We start from the raw sequence: 18,609 nt of genomic DNA on the forward strand, positions 1-18,609 counted from the left end.
CTGATATGATCATCCAAAAATTTAAATAAAACACGAAAATGACCTTCTAAATATCTAAATCCAAAATATATAACAATCATTCTGAATTTTTACATCCATAAATAAACAAAGAAAACAAGAACAATATTAGATTTTAAATTTTATGTTGAGTGCATATCTTAAATAATATAGTGGAATGAGAAAGAATCTATTATTTATAAGTAAATAATTTTTCTGAAAAAATTTCACTAGAATATTATGTATTTCGTTGAAATTATTTTGAGTTAGCTTTATTAATATTTTATTATTTAAAAAATATTTTATAGCCGACGAAGCGCACACTATTAATCCCCTATTTGAAATGGATACTGGTTTGGCAAATGCTTCCTCCATCCAACACTTTTAACTTGCACTCAACATAATTTCAAAAATTTCGAAAATACCTTTTATTCCAAAAATAAAAATTCAGAATTGAAAATAATGCATTCTGGAAAAATAAATCTGGAAGAGATTTTTATGTTTCGGATATAAAAATCTGGAAAAAGAAAATCAAAATTCCATTCCAGATAAAAAATCCAGAACTGAAAATTTCTAGAAAAAATTATCCGAAAAAATTATTGTGTTTCCGAAAAAGAAGGTTCCGAATGTAATTTTATATATACCCCACATTTTAAGGGTATTTTTGGATTTTCTCATGTGATTGGTTGCATTTATATGGTGCACGAAACATGGCGCCTCCCATTCCCAAAGTTCTGATGGTAAAATAAATTCAGTTCTCTCATGGAAATTGGTTAGAAGTGGTGTTATTGCTGTTGTTAGCTTTTTTGTTGTGTGACTTTCCTTTCAGGTCGCAGAGAAGAAGCATAGCATCGCTCTCTCTATTGCTTCTGTTCTCTCTCGCTTTCAGGTACTCCTTTCGCATTTCGCATACACACCGTTTTACTTCAAAACCTACATTCATATTTCCTCCATTCAAAACCTATATACATGATTCCTCCGTTCAAAACCTAGTGCTAGTGCCATTTATAGCTTCGTTTGATTTCCGCCTAAAATGAAAAATGAAAACAAAGTTACTCAGACACGCAATTGAGTTCACGTATTACTATTATTGTTTAATTAGAATGTACTTGCAGTTTTTTGCACTGTTATTCAATCACATGTTGCTATGTATGATAAGTTTTTTTACTTTGTAATTTAATTAGAACGCACTGTTAGTCCTTACTCTGATCTAATCACATATTGTCATGTATGATAAGTTTGTTAACTTTTATAATTATTACACATACTTGAGATGATATGTGATTAATTTTGAGTATCATTTTTTTACACTCAGTATAAAAATCTTTATATTATATTAGGCATTTGCACTCCTTTTCGTAAGATGTATTATTGAGAAATTTTCGTAAGTTAGTGGAAAGTGATAGAAGAAAGTGAGGGCTTGGAAGGCCATTTTGTGTGCTTCAGCTTGCTGAAGAAAAGTTGACACAGTTCATAAACTTTGTAGACACATTTCTTTTAGATACAAAGTTGTAGAAGTTTTGAAAAAAGTGAAGCTAAGAGTTGCTATAACTCTAAAATATCATATTAAGTGAATATAGTGGCCTTCAAAAATGGACAGTGCACACACTTTTCACAATTGTGTTGATAGTGATTTGTTTCTTTGTATTTAAATTAACTCGTAACAATGAGGAAAATGAGAACTAAGCTGTTGGGTGTAGATTCTTTGATCAAAGAAGGTCTGGTGTCATTTCAAAGTTTCACTTGATCTTGACTCTTAGCAAGGGTGATGAATGTTCATTTTATAATTTCGTTTAAGCTATCTTATTGTTTATTTATTCTAGCAGCTTCTGCTTCAGTGGTGCGAGACTTGATACTGTTTTAAATGCTTTTCACAGGGTGTTGTAAAGGCCTGATTATATTGAAATGACTTGAGCTGTATTTTTTGGCCTTCATTCCACTCTCTACATTTTGAAGAGTGTTAATTCCATTGATCTTTGCAAACTTCTTACAAATTGAGTTATAACACATGGAAATTTGTCATCTATAGTTGACTTATTTGTGATGATTTGCTGCAGTTACTAACACATTTTGTTTCATTCAGGCGCAAATTTTTAGACATTTAAGTCAAGAAGCTCGTGGATGTCGTTATTTGGTCTCCATGGTTACTTTTAAAAGCTATTTAAGTTATAGAAGAACAGAGATCCCTTTCAGAATCTTCAGATTTCGTAGCACTTTCTTTTTATCACTGGAAGCTACATGCTGGCATATATATGGTGACTTGAGATATTATCATTCTGGGTCAGAATGGGGTAAAAATCAGAAATTGAATCCAAACGAGAAGCCAAACAGGGTGGGACTTTTCTGGGACTTGGACAATAGACCACCCAATGCAATCCCACCTTATGAAGTTGCCAATAAGCTGAGAATAGCTGCATCTTCCTTTGGGATTGTTCGGTACATGGTGGCTTATGCAAATAGCCACACCTTTAGTCATGTTCCTCAATCTGTACGGGAGAAAAGGGAAGAGAGGGAAAAGTTGCATCGTTTAGAGAACAAGGGTGTCATCAAGCGAAATGAACCTTATCGTTGTCGGGTTTGTGGGAGAAAGTTTCATACTAATGACAAGCTTGTCAACCATTTCAAGCAACTGCATGAGCGCGAGCACAGGAAAAGGATGAGCCAGATTGAGTCTGCTAGAGGGAGCAGGAGGGTGAAGTTGGTGGCTAAGTATTCTATGAAAATGGAAAAGTACAAGAAGGCTGCAAGTGCTATTCTCACACCCAAAGTGGGATATGGTTTGGCAGATGAGCTCACACGGGCTGGGTTTTGGGTTCAAACTGTGTCTGATAAGCTACAAGCTGCAGATCGAGCATTGCAAAGCCACATTGTGGATGTCATGGATCATAGGCAGGTTGAGTGTGTGGTTCTTGTGTCTGATGATTCTGATTTTGTCGATGTGATAAAGGAAGCAAGGCAGCGATGTCTCAAGACGGTTGTCATTGGGGATATTGATGATGGTGTCTTGAAGAGGACTGCTGATACTGCCTTTTCTTGGGTGGAAATTCTGATGGGAAAGGCTAAGAAACAGGCTGTTTCAGTTGTAAAAAAATGGAAGGATCGTGATATTTTAAAGAGGATAGACTGGACATGTAACCCAGATGCGGATGAAAAGAAATATAATGTGGATGATACCATTGCTGAAACATCAGAAGATGATAATTTTGAAGATACCTGTGATGAAGTTGATGATGTCTATAAGGATGACAGAGGTTCTTGGTGGGAATTAGATTCTGACAATGATGTCACAAAGAGACAGTCAGGCTAATTATCCGATTTATCTGTGAATAAGTGAACACTTGACCTTCTACTTGACAGAGTTTGGTCATCGAATATGTGAGATAACTATGGTGTAAGTTATGAATGGTTGTGTTATCTTTGAAAATGAAACTAGTATCCTATTTAATAGATTATTCCATTTTACTAGTGAAAGCTTTTTCTTATTTTCATCTTATTATTTTGAAAGTTTTTAATTTAGTCTTATTACTTATGAAAATTAAGTATGGTAATTTATTCCATCAACATCTTCAAAGTGTCTAATTAAAGATCACTTGTTGAAATGATGATTATTTTTACCATCTCATCACTCACCCTTTCCGAATAACTTCAACTTCTTTTCCATGTTCATTTTTTTTTATCTCTATTTCCATCTCCCACACCTTAACAGTTGAAGGATTACTTGACAATGAGAGAAGTTAAGGTCGAAAACTATGACAAAAAAAGGAAGAAATATTGACATGGTTGAAGGAGGAATCATAGAGGAGGAAATTCCGTTTTCAAACACGACAAAGTCTATGATAGTGGAAGTTTGGAGTATGAAATGGGAAAGGTGAAGAGAAGAAGTATGCTGATATTCATATCAAGGAACCATGTTATTGCCACATTCGTGTTGCATTGAATTTGATGAAAACTGTTTGATTGATTGGTTATTTTAAAAAATAGATCAAATTGATTTTTTTTAAAACAATGAGAGGAAGGTAAAAAGAAAATTGGGACTAAGTGAAATAAAAACATAAAAGTTAAAAGTGAGAAAAACCAAAATAAAAAATTTACCTACAGAGGACTTCAACGACTATTCCATTCAGTGACCTTCGTCAATTGAATGCCCGGGGACGGCTTTGACCCAAACATATAATTGCATTTTATATTTTGTATTAAATTTTTAGATTTTCAGTTCCTAATATTATTAATTTTAACTATCTTATGATACCAAACATAAAATATAATCTCACAATTTAATAACTATAAAAACTATTTAAAAACAAATACATTTGTCAGCATTGGAATAAATATTTGTTAAAAATATAACGTCTGGCATTCGCAAAAACTTAATTCATTCAATACAAAAATAGAAAATGACAAAAAAGTATTTTTATTATAAGAAGTATATAAATCTAGGACAGATACTTGTATTTGTTAAATTTTTGATAATTACAACATGATTTTAATATAATTTAAAATAAAATATATTAATTTTTTAAAAACTCAAATTATTATATAAATTTTTTATTTTTATTATAATTATAATAATAAAAACTTATATTTTAAATATTTTTTATAATTAATTTATATAATTCATAATTATATAATATATAAATCTGTGTTTTCGAATATTATATTTTAAAAATTAGACAGATTATATTAGTATTCGTGTTGTATTAGTGTTTGTGTTATATCGGTGTCTGTCAATGTTACATAAGATAAAGATTGTCAAAGGAAAATAATATTTTTTATAAAAAAAAATTATTAACTGAATAAACCCTAAAAGGTCAAAATAAAAGTAAAATGGATGTGTTATGTTAAAGAAGAAGAATAAAGTAATAGAGAGGAGTTGAATTCAGAGAAAAGCAGGGAGAATTGAAAATTGAAGAGCGAAGAGTGTGAGAGAGTTGTTTCCGTGGGAAATACAGTTGCCGGTGCCGCGGGTGAGTGATCGAGGATGTCGGAGATGGCGAGCCCAGATCCCGAGGGTGTCGACGGAGTGCGCATGACGTGGAACGTCTGGCCCCGCACCAAGGTCGAATCCAGCAAGTGCGTCATCCCTCTCGCCGCCACCGTCGCCCTCATCCGTCCCCACCCTGACATCCCCCGCCTCCAGTACGCCCCTCTCCGCTGCAAAACCTGCTCCTCCGCCCTCAACCCCTTCGCCCGCGTCGACTTCACCGCCAAGATCTGGATCTGCCCCTTCTGCTACCAGCGCAACCACTTCCCCCCTCACTACAACGCCATCTCCGAAACCAACTTCCCCGGCGAACTCTACCCCCAATACACCACCGTCGAGTACATCCTCCCCCTTTCCAATTCCCTCAACCCTTCCCCCGTTTTCCTCTTCCTCCTAGACACCTGTCTCATCGAGGAGGAGATCCAGTTTCTCAAATCCGCGCTTCGTCGCGCCATTGGCCTTCTTCCCGATAACGCCCTCGTCGGCTTCGTGTCCTTCGGCACGCAGGTCCAGGTTCATGAATTGGGCTTCTACGACATGTCCAAGGTTTATGTCTTCCGCGGCTCCAAGGAGATTCCCGCCGATCAGGTTCTCGATCAGCTGGGCCTTTCTACTGCCGGGAGGAGGCCTCACAAGACGCCCGCTGGTGTCCCCGGCGCCAGTGTCGGGGGACTCCCCAGCTCCGGCATCACGCGGTTCTTGTTGCCTGCTTCTGAGTGTGAATATACTCTCAATGCGGTATTTGTTTGTGGATTTTAGTGTCTCGTGGTTTCAATGCTGTGGATGGTTTACGGATTGGTTGCTTGTGGTTTTTTTGCAGCTGTTGGATGAGTTGCAGACGGATCAGTGGCCGGTTCCGCCTGGGCGCCGCCCTGCGCGGTGTACTGGGGTTGCTTTGAGCGTTGCTGCGGGGTTGCTGAGTGCTTGTAATCCGGGGACTGGTGCTAGAATCATAGCTTTGGTTGGGGGGCCGTGCACGGAAGGACCTGGGGCGGTAAATTGCTGTTGTGTTATTTGTTGTGTAATTGGATTTGGATGGCATTTTCTTTGTTAGGTTAATGGAAATTGAGCTGGTGTTGGGGTATTCAGCATTTATCAGATTTTATGTTAGGAGTATGTGATTTTAGGAATGGTTAGCGGTATGTGACTTGGCAGCGTGTAAGTGTCATGGGGGGTGTTTTTCTTTGGGAGACACAGCTCTTAAAATTGGCTTAGGGTGTGCACAATGTTGATATTTGTGTTTTGTCAATTGCTAGAAGCAAAATATTTTGAAAGATGTTGAAAACTATAGTTATAGTTGTTTCAAAGGAGGTGAGGAATTAGGCATTCTGCTGTTACTGTTTTTTAGGATATTCCTAAGATTTGATTTCTTCAGTCAATTGTCTTCGGGATTTTGGACAAAGAATAAAATGGGGGCAATTCTTTTCTTTGTCTTAATTTTGAGGTGAAAGGACTAAAGATTTTATGGGAAACTTTGAATACGGGGTTAATGCTATGCTTGCTTTTGTGTATATTGAGTGTTTCTGGTGGTTTAGATTTCAAATTTCTTTGCTATGCAGATTGTTTCAAAGGATCTGTCTGACCCAGTGCGCTCTCATAAAGATCTTGATAAAGATGCGGCATCATACTTCAAGAAAGCAGTCAAGTTTTATGAGGGTCTCGCTAAACAGCTGGTTACCCAGGGTCACGTTTTAGACATTTTTGCATCAGCACTTGATCAGGTTAGTGCCAGCGTACTAATATTCTCATACCTAATAAATTCTTTCACTTGCAGTGCTGCTGATAGATATCAGAAAGTGAGACTTTGAAGCACGTAGTGAGTTCTGATTATCAAGTGCCTTTTCTCTTAATTTAATTTCATAAAACACCTTATTATCTTATTTTACACTGATGGACTAAGTAGATTCGTGTAGTTATGCACACTTTTTACTGGCTTATTTGATGACATATTCCAAATTAAATCTGTTTCCCTATTATTGGCAACGCTTGGCTACATGACCTGTGAAGCTATATTTCAGTGTGGTTTATTAATGTGTCCCTTCCATCCATCTGGGTGATTGTATGATGGCATCATGATTTCCATTTACTTTTCTGCTTAAAAGAGAATCTGGTAATATTTCAGTTATTTTATTTTATTTTTGTGATTGACTTTATTGTGGGTATGCAAGAAAGTTCTTGTTATATTATGCAGTGGGCATGCATGAATTTGAGTTTGTAATTTTCTCAGAATGTTACAATGAAAAACAATTAGGATCTACTTCTGTCTTGTGCTGATTCATGAATGCTTTAAATATAAAGGTTGGAGTTGCAGAAATTAAAGTTGCGGTTGAAAGAACTGGTGGTCTTGTTGTCCTGTCTGAAAGTTTTGGTCATTCAGTCTTCAAGGACTCTTTTAAGCGAGTTTTTGAGGATGGGGAACAGTCTCTTGGTCTTTGTTTCAAGTGAGAATTCGTTCATTTTGAATGTTATACTGACATATTCCCTTTTGTTAATGTGTTTTCATTTTTCTCTTCCCTTATCTCTTATTTACTTCAGACATTTTTTCTTTATCTATCATCAGATGTACTCACTGCCAGCTCTTTTTATGTTTCAGTGGAACCCTGGAGATAAATTGCTCCAAGGAAATCAAAATTCAGGGAGTGATTGGGCCTTGCACTTCCTTGGAAAAGGTTGGATATTCTTTTGTTTGAAACTCTTATTTCTGTGCTGCTTATTAACTCTGGAATCGGAGTTGGTAGTAGGTCAATCAAAGCAACAGAACTAAGACAGAATCAATGTGTTTTTTTTCTGGATTTTGATGGTTATAATCGTACTGCAGAAAGGGCCTTCTGTTGCTGATTCTGTTATAGGAGAGGGAAACACAACGGCATGGAAGATGTGTGGCCTTGACAAAAGCACGTGCTTGACTGTGATGTTTGATCTTTCATCAAGTGATCGGGCAAACACCCCAGGTGCTGTCAACCCACAGTTGTACCTACAGTTCCTTACAAGGTTGTCACATAACTTCCACCAATATGATATATGTACTATTTCGTACCTAATTAAATGTATGCCCTAGGCATTGCATATTAATGCTCATGTTCTTATTGCAGTTACCAGGACCCAACTGGTCAATCAGTGCTTCGTGTCACGACAGTAACTAGGAGATGGGTAGATAGTACTGTTAGCTCTGAGGTAGTTTCAGCCTTTTTTATATCTTTGGTGGATGTTTGTCTGTTGTCATTAACAAAGTAATATCTGGAGCGCCTACACTTATCATAATATTAAGAAAGCTTTAATGTTTTAACTTTTTACTCTTGTTTCTTGCATTCAATTGTCAAGTTTGACTCTCATGTTATGTCATATGCTGATATCTATCCAAATTTATTCTCATTTATGGGTGTTCATTGTGTATATCTATGTAATAAACTGTATTGAATTAGTTTAGTTCCTACATATGCATTATTTTCCGTGTAGGATAATTATTTATTGACAACGAAATTGATAAATACAGGGTTTTTAATTACTTATATAATTTTTCTCTTCAGGAATTGGTTCAAGGATTTGACCAAGAAACCGCAGCAGTTGTAATGGCTAGATTTGCTTCTCTAAAAATGGAGAGTGAGGTAAGTCACAAGTAGTGTTATTACCCGTTTCTTTGGTATTCCTAAAATAATTTAAGATCATTAAGATTTATTTTCTCAAGCTTTAGTAAATTATATAATATCTTTATTCAAATGTGATTATAGGAAAACCTAAAATTGGGAGAACAGTTTTATATTGATGTTTTGATGAAAGGTGTATGTACGTGTATAAATGTTTGGTTCACAACTCGCTGCAAATAACCAGTTTATCAAATATCAAATCCTTGGTTGTTGGGCATGTACTGTGATGGGAACAAGAACCAAGTGGGTTTGTTAGGAAGGACCCATTGTTAAATTGGAGACAGTTACTATTAGGAGTGCAAGCGATACAAAATAACTTCATTTATTAGTAATTATGTATTAGCTCTGTATTAGAAACAGCATTATTGGAGTAATTCATAGAAAATAACTGATGAAAGTTATACATTAAGATATATCTTATGATAGTCGGTGGAATTAGGCAACTAGGCTGTAATTTGCAGTTTGTGGACAAAATATACTGTTTCTGGGACAGCAATTGTGTTGCTGTATTGAGTATGATTTTTATTTTCAAAATTAAATTTTATTAGTTTATGAATGTTATTCTCTCTATCATATCTGTGGCAAATTTTTTAGAGTAAAACTTTCTATAAACAAATCCCTTGCTAACCATACATTTTCACTTGATCAGGAAACATTCGATGCTACACGGTGGTTGGATCGGTTTCTCATTCGCCTCTGTTCTAAGTTTGGTGACTATCGCAAGGATGATCCGTCATCTTTTACATTAAACCCATCATTTTCACTTTTCCCTCAGTTTATGTTCAATCTGCGTCGCTCACAGTTTGTACAGGTAGCTTTTGTTGTAATTTTCTTCCAGTCCTGCTTTTCAAACTTTCTTTGACTTCTTGGGTGTTGGCAGGTCTTTAACAACAGTCCAGACGAGACTGCATATTTCCGCATGTTGTTAAACAGGGAAAATATTAGTAATGCTGCTGTTATGATTCAGCCTTCACTGATAGCATATTCATTTAATTCACTACCGGCACCAGCATTGTTAGATGTGGCCTCGATTGCTGCAGACCGGATTTTGTTGCTAGATTCATATTTTAGTGTGGTTATTTTTCATGGGATGACAATAGCTCAATGGCGCAACTTGGGATACCAGGACCAGCCAGAACACCAGGTTTGTGTTTTGTCACATCCTGCCAAAGAAATCACTGTTTACCTGCAAATTATGATTGATCTTAGATTTTATAATATATCCTTCTATTCTAGTTAAAGTTTCTTCAGATTTATTTGAATGTTATTTTATTCAGGGCCATTTTTGTAATTAATATTTTTTTCTTGCTCTGCTAATAACTTTAATATATGGCTCAGGCATTTGCACAACTATTAAGAGCTCCACATGATGATTCCCAAATGATAATTAGAGAGCGGTTCCCAGTTCCTAGATTGGTAGTGTGTGACCAGCACGGTTCCCAGGTCAGTATAGTTTACCAAGACCAGTTTGAGTGTTATTTGTCTTCATTAACTGTTACAGATACTTTTCCTCCCCTTCCACCACATATCATATTATTAACAGTTTTTTTGTTTATTTCATTGATTCACCAAGTTTAGATTTGTAGTCGTGTAGAAACTTACTTGTTTTCATTGATGTTTTAACAGGCTAGATTTTTATTAGCAAAACTGAATCCCTCAGCAACCTATAATAATGCACAAGAAATGTCTGCTGGTTCGGATGTAATCTTCACTGATGATGTGAGCCTTCAAGTTTTCTTTGAGCATCTGCAAAGGTTGGCTGTCCAATCTTGAGGGCAGATGATAGTAGAGATTGAGATTTTATGGGTTGTGTCTGGACTTTGGTTTGGGGAATTCACCAATCATGTGTGTCCTGGGTTGTGCTGTTGCATTCAATACTTTTCCTTTCTTTCCTTTGTTCTTAACAAAGAGAAGGTCGGAGCCTACATGAATTGAAGAATAAGGAAGACCTGAAACATGATTCTTTAAGGTTCTGGTCGATTTTTCTTTTATGGAGAAAATAAAGGGTTGGAAAGTATGTTAAGTTTGGGTATTGTGCGGGAAGAAAGGATAGAAAATGGAGTTAGGAGACCACCTTTGCGACAGCAGCTTAGCAAATGAGGGATATATTTTTGACTCAGTTTTTTCTCTTTGTTTTGGCCCAGATCTGAATTTTTGGGTTCCTCAGCTGGATTAATTTATATAGTTCTTTTACTTTTATATGTTCCCCAGGTAGCAAAGTAACTAAAGTCATTTTCTGATGTTGAGTTTCATATCATTCTCTTGATACTGTTTTGTATTGTATATTGTGAAGTAAGCTTATAGGACCCATCTCGGTGAAATTCATATAAACATGGATGAAAATTGTTTTACTTTTATTACAGAAATTTCTAGATTAATTTTGTTCTTATAAAGTTTTCAAAGTCTTAGAAAAGATGTTATAATACCGAGTTGTGACATGCTAGTGCTTATATTGTGATGCTGAAGTACATGACATATGTACTATTTAGATTCAGATGCATGTATCAAAGTTGCTACAATTATTTTCTGAACTTTTCAAATTTATAAAGACCAAAATTAATGCAAAGAAATGTGGAAGATTTAAATTAAAAAAATTTAAAGCCTTTTTTTTCATACTTTATTAGAAAGTAAGAGTTCCTAAAAAAGACTATTTTATAATTTTTTTTAACATAAGTGATTTGTAGGGAAGCTCATAACTGAATAGCATATCTGACCAAAATTGAAAATTAATTAAGGCGGAAGCTAAAATATTTTAACTTTTGGTTTTTGCGGTTTTGTAAACATATTTTTTTCACGTGGCATTTACTATTTAAAAAAAAAATTGAAATATTTTATAATAGTAAAGAATTTGAAATGTTTTATAATATTCTGTTATTTGGATAAGAAAGTTTAAAATGAATTGAAATAATAAAAAATTATTAGTGAAATCCAATTTTTGTAAGGATTTGGATTTTTTTTATTGATTTTTTTTTACTGTTACGTCTATTCTATTCTTATTTTTTTATGGGCGTCATTTTGACTAAAACATTTATTATCTTGATTTTGGTTAAGAATTGTTTTAACTTTTTTGTGTGATAATTTTGGTTATTGGTAAGGTTACTTTCCCTTTTCACTATAATTGGTAGTTAAATTTTCTTTAACACTATGTTTTCTCAGCACCTTAAATTGAATACTCACGTCACAAACAAGATATTCTCATTTTAATAATAAAAATAAACAAAAATATGAATCTAGTCAAATATTCAATAAATTTTTTAAAAAATAAGATCCTAATAAAATATTTTGTAGATTTTATTTGAATTTAAAATATCAATTAAATGGAAAGAAGAAAAAAAAAACAAGCATTATTTTTTATCATAACAATACTACTTTTTGGTAAAAAGAAATTATAATAATAAAGTAGGATAAAAAAACATAAAAGAGTTACATTTATTTCTTCTCTAAATCAAACATTTATAAGAATCCTAACATGATAAAGATGTAGTCCAGGTCCACATGGACGAAGAGTATCCATGTATGAAGTAAGAGAAACATAGTATTTATATTTGTTTTCACATATTTCTTCAATCTTCATGTAGTTTTCACCAGTCAAACCACAACTGTAGATATATTTTTCAGTAGCAAAAATAAGAAGTTCACCATTCATAACCGTGAACCCTGTGATTATAGGATATTTTTCCTTCAAACCTATTTCTTGTGTTTTTATCTTCACAATTATCCTCCACATACTTGTTTTATAATCTTCCAAAATCTCCACTTTGAAAGTAGATATTTTAAGTCTTACCAAGCAAATGGAGGAACTTGCCATTGACACCTTGCCCCAGTTGAAAATGCTCATGTCACACTTCTTATCCGTTGAGCTCTTTCTAGCAGGTTCGGACAACTTGAGCATTGTGGAGGTGCCATTCTTGAGATTGTAGGACATTATATAGGGTTCAAAATAAGGGCTCCCTTCAGTGATGTAAGAGCCACAATCTAAAATGAAGTGGATGACTCCATTGTCATGCACAGGCATGTTAAACTTCATGTTTCTACCACCAGCACAAAAACTCTTTTCCATTGTTTTCCATAATCCTTCCCGAGGCTTCAAAATTTTGCATGCATAATTTGAAGACCAATCAGTTGGGGTTTCAAAATGAACCACCATGTAATCATCAAACTCATCATAACACTCCAACAACATGATCATAACATGTGCACGTGCATTCAAATTTTCTTCACCATCGGTGGATAAAGAAATTGGTAACTGAGAATTTGTCGCTGGGTTGCAAATGTAAAACTCAGAAGGTGTCTTATCTGTTGCACGACAAAGTATCAATCCCTTGATTGAAGCTAAGATTTGACTGGATTTTGACAGGAACTGGAGAACTTCGCCAGACACACCTAATCCTTGCTGATGCGAAGGTAATGAGTGCAACCTTACCTCTTCGTTACATGGCCTCTCTAGTTGTATGAAGAAACATGTATCATCTCTTTTCAATGAGTTATGAACATGATTCATTAGGAAAAAACCTTCTTCTAGAAGATTGTAAAACCCCTTGTTCACAGCTTTAAATCTGTAAAGAGACTTTGCTGGCAAATAAGAACAAATAGGGAATATCTCGCTTGAAATCATAGCCATGACTGGGTGAGGTTAGTGTGAGAAAAAAAAAAGTGAGAAGTAGAGAAAAGTGTGTAGGCAAATTCAAAAAAGAGATGATATGATATCTGTAAAACTCAATTTTATAGTTGGATGAATATATATAGATATAGATAAAAAAATATATTAACCAAGATAAGATAAGAAAATTTTATCTATATACATACAATTAAAAAAATATTAATAGAAAATCTTGATTTCTTTTTTAATTTATAAGTTCTTTTATTTGCACATTTTAAAACAGGAAAAAGTTATAAATCAAAATTTCATCATTAACAAAATCTCTAAGAAAATATTATATAATACATTCTGAAAATATTTCAAATTTTAGTCAAATAAAACCCTCTATATTTTAGTTTCGATAGCAAATGATAATCAACTTTTATTCTTAACTAATATTTTGTGTTCAGTTTAAAATTATTTATAGTTTAATGATCATGAATATATAAAAATAGGATAAAAAAATAGAAATAGATATAGAAATAGATAAAAAATACTTGTTAATCAAGATAAGATAAGATAAAATAAGAAAATTTTATCTATATGCATACAATTAAAAAAAATATTAACAAAAAATCTTAATTTTTTTAATTAATACGTTCTTTTATTTGCACATTTTAAAACATAAAAAAAAAATATCAAAATTTCATCATTAACAAAATCTCTTCCAAGAAAATATTATATAATACATCCTAAAAAGATTTCAATTTTTAGTAAAATAAAGTTATTTTATATTCTAGTATTGATACAATGATAATCAACTTTTTATCTTTAACTAATATTTTGTATATTTTAAGATTATTTTATATTTGATTGAGGATATTTTAAGAAATTAACAGTACAAAAAATTATTAAATAAAAATTAATTTTAAAGATTAAAATAATTTGTTAATAGAAACTATTTTATAAATTAATTTTTATTATTAATAAAAAATTATAAAGTAATTTATAAATTGGTATTTAACTATTAACTATCAAATTTTTAAATACTAATTATTTTATATTTTAAATTAGTCAATATTACTCTTTTCAATATAAAATATGAGTAGCTAAAATCTTAATAACTAATTTAAATATCAATTTAGAAACTATTTTATAAATCTTTATTAATAAAAGAAACACATTATATACCAATAATTTTTAAGTTTCTAAAATAATATTTAATTTAATCATGACTAATTATTTTTTATCTTTATATTTAATAATTTTATTTAGTGTAAGCAACCTATCAATCTAAAACAGTAAATATATACAAAGTATTTAGTTATTAATAATTTGTATTTATTCATAACTTTTTTATTCTATGAATATTATCAATATAATTTAATATCCATTACAATATATAGAGAGAGATATAGATAGATTCATCCTTTTTTCCATTTTTTTTATTTCTTTCTGTCCTTCAAATATATTCCAAATTTATCTGATGTGAAATTTTAGAAAGAAAAGAAAAATTTATCTGCATATACAATTAAAAAATGTTAACACAATTTTTTTTTTTTAATTAACATGTTTTTGTTTTTATTTGCACGGTTAAAAGAATAGAAAAAACGTATAACCTCACAATCTCATCATTAAGAAATAAAAAAAACTCAAATTCTAGTCAACGCCCTTTTATATTTTAGTTTTAAATCGTGCAAATTCAGTAACCACATATTTTAATTAAAATGTGTAGTTGATTACAATCTCATAAATTATTTTAGTTTCAACTTTTTATTCTTACGTAATATATTGTTTATTTTAAGATTATTTTATATTTGATTGAAGATATTTTAAAGAATTAATATATGGCGCAAGTAATTATCTATTAATTTAAAAATAATAAATATATCAAAAATATTTAGTTAGTATTTTATAAGATAATATTTTTTAATAAATTATTTCATAGAATTCATAGCCATAACAAAATATATATTTTATTTTTTTTATTGGTTTCGGTCCTTGAAATATATTCCAACGTCTCTCTAAAACTATTTTTATTAATGGAAAAAATAAAAAATCTCAATAAAATATAAAAAATTCTTATTTGAATTTTAGTCAAATTAACAATAATCATATAATTAAAAGTGTTACATCACACGTATCATCAAATATTAAACTAAAAAATAATATATTTTTAAGGATTAAAATAAACAAAATTATTGGACATTAAAAAGATTATAATATTTTATTTTTAAAATTATATATTTTTACTTGTTTTACGTAAGTAGATTTTAATTTAAAATATCCATGGTTACTAGTTAACTTTTTTTTATATGACACAACTATTTATTTATTTTTTATTAAGTCATATTGAAAAGTAATAAATTTTTTTATATAAAACTTTCAGATAATAATTTATCATCATATAAAAAAATAATATTAAAAATAAAAAATAAAAAATAATATTAAAAAATAAAAAATAAAAAAATATGAAGAAATTATATCAAAATTGATAGATAACTATATTATATTTATTCAATAGTGAAAGAAGTTTCAAATTTTAATAGTGAACAAAGTTCATATTTTAGACCTTCTATATTTTTATAAAGAAAAATTTCTCCTATCTTTTAAGATTTTTTAATTTTTACACAAAAAAATACATAATTTAATTTAGGTTGTAAATTTTTTTTCTATCTTAACTTATTTCACGAGATTTTTTCAGTGAGTCCATAAGAGATATGTTTTTATAATTCTATACATCTAACAACTATACATTAACATTTTTTAAAATAAAAACTACATTTACTTGACTATTATATTTTTTATAAATATAAATATTATTGGAGTTCATAGTTAATTTTAAAATTGATTAATTTAGTAATTTTTTTAAACAATTTATCGAAACACAACCAAAAATAATTAGATGCTATAGTGACTAAATTAGATATCATTTTAGAGACTAACAAAAATTTTGGTTTCTAAATTAGTTTTTATTATTGTTAAATAGTTTCTAAATTGATATCTAATTAGCTATCAATATTTTAATTACAAATGTTTTTATTATAGTCAATAGAAAAAGACTTTTTTTTAAATATAATCTTAAAATATACAAAATATTAGTTAAGAATAAAAAGTTGATTATCAAAACTAGAATATAAAATATCTTTATTTGACTAAAATTTGAAATATTTTTTGGATGTATTATATAATATTTTATTGGAAGAGATTTTGTTAATCGTGAAATTTTGATATTGTCGCTTTTTATTCCTGTTTTAAAATATACAAATACAAGAACGTATTAATTAAAAAAATCAAGATTTTCTGTTAATATTTTTTTAATTGTATGCATAGATAATTTTTTTTATTTTATCTTATCTTATATTGGTTAACAAGTTTTTTTTATCTATTTCTATATATTCATCAAACTATAAAATTGAGTTTTACAAACATCATATCATCTCTTTTTTGAATTTGTCTACACACTTTTCTCTACTTCTCACTTTTTTTTTTTTGCTTCTCACACTAACCTCATCTAGTCATGGCTATGATTTCAAGCGAGATATTTCCTATTTGTTCTTATTTGCCAGCAAAGTCTCTTTACAGATTTAAAGCTGTGAACAAGGGGTTCTACAATCTTCTAGGAGAAGGTTTTTTCCTAGTGAATCATGTTCACAACTCGTTGAAAAGAGATGATACATGTTTCTTCGTACAACTAGAGAGGCCATGCAACGAAGAAGTTAGGTTGCACCTATTACCTTCGCAACAACAAGGATCAGGTGTGTCTAGCGAGGTTCTCCAGTCCTTGTCAAAATCCAGTCAAATCTTAGCTTCAATCAAGGGATTGATACTTTGTCGTTCAATAGATAAGACACCTTCTGAGTTTTACATTTGCAACCCAGCTACAAAGTCTCAGTTACCAATTTCTTTACCCACGCATGATGAAGAAAATTTGAATGCACGTGCACATGTTATGATCATGTTGTTGGAGTGTTATGATGAGTTTGATGATTATATGGTGGTTCATTTTGAAACCCCAACCGATTGGTCTTCAGATTATGCATGCAAAATTTTGAAGCCTCAGGAAGGATTGTGGAAAACAATGGAAAAGGGTTTTTGTGCAGGTGGTAGAAACATTAAGTTTAACATGCCTGTGCATGACAATGGAGTCATCCACTTTATTTCAGATTGTGGCTCTTACATCACTAAAGGGAGCCCTTATTTTGAACCATATATAATGTCTTACAATCTCAAGAATGGCACCTCCACAATGCTCAAGTTGTCCAAAACTGCTAGAAAGAGCTCAACGGATAAGAAGTGTGACATGAGCATTTTCAACTGGGGCAAGGTGTCAATGACAAGTTCCTCCATTTGCTTGGTAAGACTTAAAAGATCTACTTTCAAAGTTTGGATTTTGAAAGATTATAAAACAAGTAGGTGGAAGAGAATTATGAAAATAAAGACAAAAGAAATGTGTTTGAAGGAAAAATACCCTACAATCACATCACGGTTATGAATGGTGAACTTCTCATTTTTGCTACTGAAAAATATATCTACAATTGTGGCTTGACTGGTGAAAACTACATGAAGATTGAGGAAATATGTGAAAACAAATGTAAATACTATGTTTCTCTTATTTCATACATGGATACTCTTCGTCCATGTGGACCTGGAGCTACACCTTTGTCATGTTAGGATTCTTATAAATGTTTGATTTGTATAAAAAATAAACTCTTTTATGTTTTTTTTATCATACTTTGTTATTATAATTTCTTTTTATCAAATAGTAATATTGTTATGATAAATTTCATACTAATTGTTTCTACAAAATAGTGCTTATTTTTTCTTCTTCTTTCCATTTAATCGATATTTTAAATTTAAATAAAATTTACATAATATTTTATTAGGATCTTAATTTTTTTTAAATCTATTGAATATTTGACTAGATTCATATTTTTGTTTATTTTTATTATTAAAATGAGAATATATTGTATGTGGCGTGAGTATTAAACTTAAGGTATAGAGAAATCATAGTGTTAAAAGAAAATTTAACTACCAATTACAGTGAAAAAAGAAAGTTACCAATAACCAAAATTATCACACAAAAAAGTTAGTAATTATTAACCAAAATCAAGGTAATAAATATTCTAGTCAAAACGACGCCCATAAAAAATAAAAATAAAATAGACGTAACAGTAGAAAAGAAAAATCAATAAAAAAAAAATCCAAATATTTACATAAATTTTGGAATTCATTAATTTACTTTAATAAAACTTTAGTTTAACATTAAAGATATTTTGTAAATACCTCATTTTTTATTTTATCTTCATCCGCCGTAGATATAACATATTTTAGTCTTTATAATTTGTAATTTTTGTTTTTAATCTCTATAAGTATTTTATTTTTAATTTTTGTTTGCACGAACAAAT

At 31.1% G+C, this 18,609-nt stretch overlaps 4 protein-coding genes across 5 annotated transcripts; 3 read left to right on the forward strand and 1 right to left on the reverse strand.

The window, feature by feature from the left end:
* The first annotated feature begins 706 nt into the window (after window positions 1–706).
* On the forward strand, window positions 707–3,996 carry LOC137815281 (uncharacterized). Of its 2 annotated transcripts, XR_011081723.1 has the most exons (4): window positions 707–737; window positions 827–886; window positions 2,081–3,388; window positions 3,704–3,996. XR_011081723.1 is itself a non-coding variant. In XM_068618410.1 (3 exons), exons 1-3 carry the CDS (start codon window positions 708–710, stop codon window positions 3,302–3,304), a joined length of 1,314 nt encoding a protein of 437 aa, XP_068474511.1. In that variant the 5' UTR covers window position 707; the 3' UTR covers window positions 3,305–3,468. The 2 variants fall into 2 exon arrangements, 1 of the variants encoding a protein (XP_068474511.1); XM_068618410.1 differs by lacking the exon at window positions 3,704–3,996 and having other exon boundaries at window positions 2,081–3,468.
* Window positions 3,997–4,788: 792 nt separating this feature from the next.
* Window positions 4,789–11,000, forward strand: LOC137815282 (protein transport protein SEC23 E-like). The gene is made up of 12 exons (XM_068618411.1): window positions 4,789–5,716; window positions 5,799–5,972; window positions 6,538–6,699; window positions 7,277–7,419; window positions 7,572–7,647; window positions 7,797–7,969; window positions 8,071–8,152; window positions 8,506–8,583; window positions 9,272–9,433; window positions 9,503–9,766; window positions 9,961–10,065; window positions 10,249–11,000. Exons 1-12 carry the CDS (start codon window positions 4,976–4,978, stop codon window positions 10,393–10,395), a joined length of 2,307 nt encoding a protein of 768 aa, XP_068474512.1. The 5' UTR covers window positions 4,789–4,975; the 3' UTR covers window positions 10,396–11,000.
* Window positions 11,001–12,067: 1,067 nt separating this feature from the next.
* Window positions 12,068–13,243, reverse strand: LOC137816124 (F-box protein At5g49610-like). The gene has a single exon (XM_068619214.1). The coding sequence runs from the start codon at window positions 13,241–13,243 to the stop codon at window positions 12,068–12,070; it is 1,176 nt and encodes a 391-aa protein (XP_068475315.1).
* Window positions 13,244–16,721: 3,478 nt separating this feature from the next.
* Window positions 16,722–17,696, forward strand: LOC137816125 (F-box protein At1g30790-like). Its single transcript, XM_068619215.1, has one exon. The coding sequence runs from the start codon at window positions 16,722–16,724 to the stop codon at window positions 17,694–17,696; it is 975 nt and encodes a 324-aa protein (XP_068475316.1).
* Window positions 17,697–18,609: the final 913 nt, after the last annotated feature.

Source organism: Phaseolus vulgaris, chromosome 1, assembly GCF_000499845.2.
Source record: "Phaseolus vulgaris cultivar G19833 chromosome 1, P. vulgaris v2.0, whole genome shotgun sequence".
NCBI classification, from domain to species: Eukaryota; Viridiplantae; Streptophyta; class Magnoliopsida; order Fabales; family Fabaceae; genus Phaseolus; species Phaseolus vulgaris.

Excerpts from the sequence above, each read along its gene's own strand:
- LOC137815281 (XM_068618410.1), top strand. The coding sequence starts at position 708 with ATGGCGCCTCCCATTCCCAAAGTTCTGATG. Across the intron at positions 738-826 it reads CCATTCCCAAAGTTCTGATG|GTCGCAGAGAAGAAGCATAG; the intron begins GTAAAATAAATT and ends CTTTCCTTTCAG. Across the intron at positions 887-2,080 it reads CTGTTCTCTCTCGCTTTCAG|GCGCAAATTTTTAGACATTT; the intron begins GTACTCCTTTCG and ends TGTTTCATTCAG.
- LOC137815282 (XM_068618411.1), top strand. The coding sequence starts at position 4,976 with ATGTCGGAGATGGCGAGCCCAGATCCCGAGGGTGTCGACGGAGTGCGC. Across the intron at positions 5,717-5,798 it reads GTGAATATACTCTCAATGCG|CTGTTGGATGAGTTGCAGAC; the intron begins GTATTTGTTTGT and ends GTTTTTTTGCAG. Across the intron at positions 7,420-7,571 it reads TCTCTTGGTCTTTGTTTCAA|TGGAACCCTGGAGATAAATT; the intron begins GTGAGAATTCGT and ends TTTATGTTTCAG.
- LOC137816124 (XM_068619214.1), bottom strand. The coding sequence starts at position 13,243 with ATGGCTATGATTTCAAGCGAGATATTCCCTATTTGTTCTTATTTGCCA.
- LOC137816125 (XM_068619215.1), top strand. The coding sequence starts at position 16,722 with ATGGCTATGATTTCAAGCGAGATATTTCCTATTTGTTCTTATTTGCCA.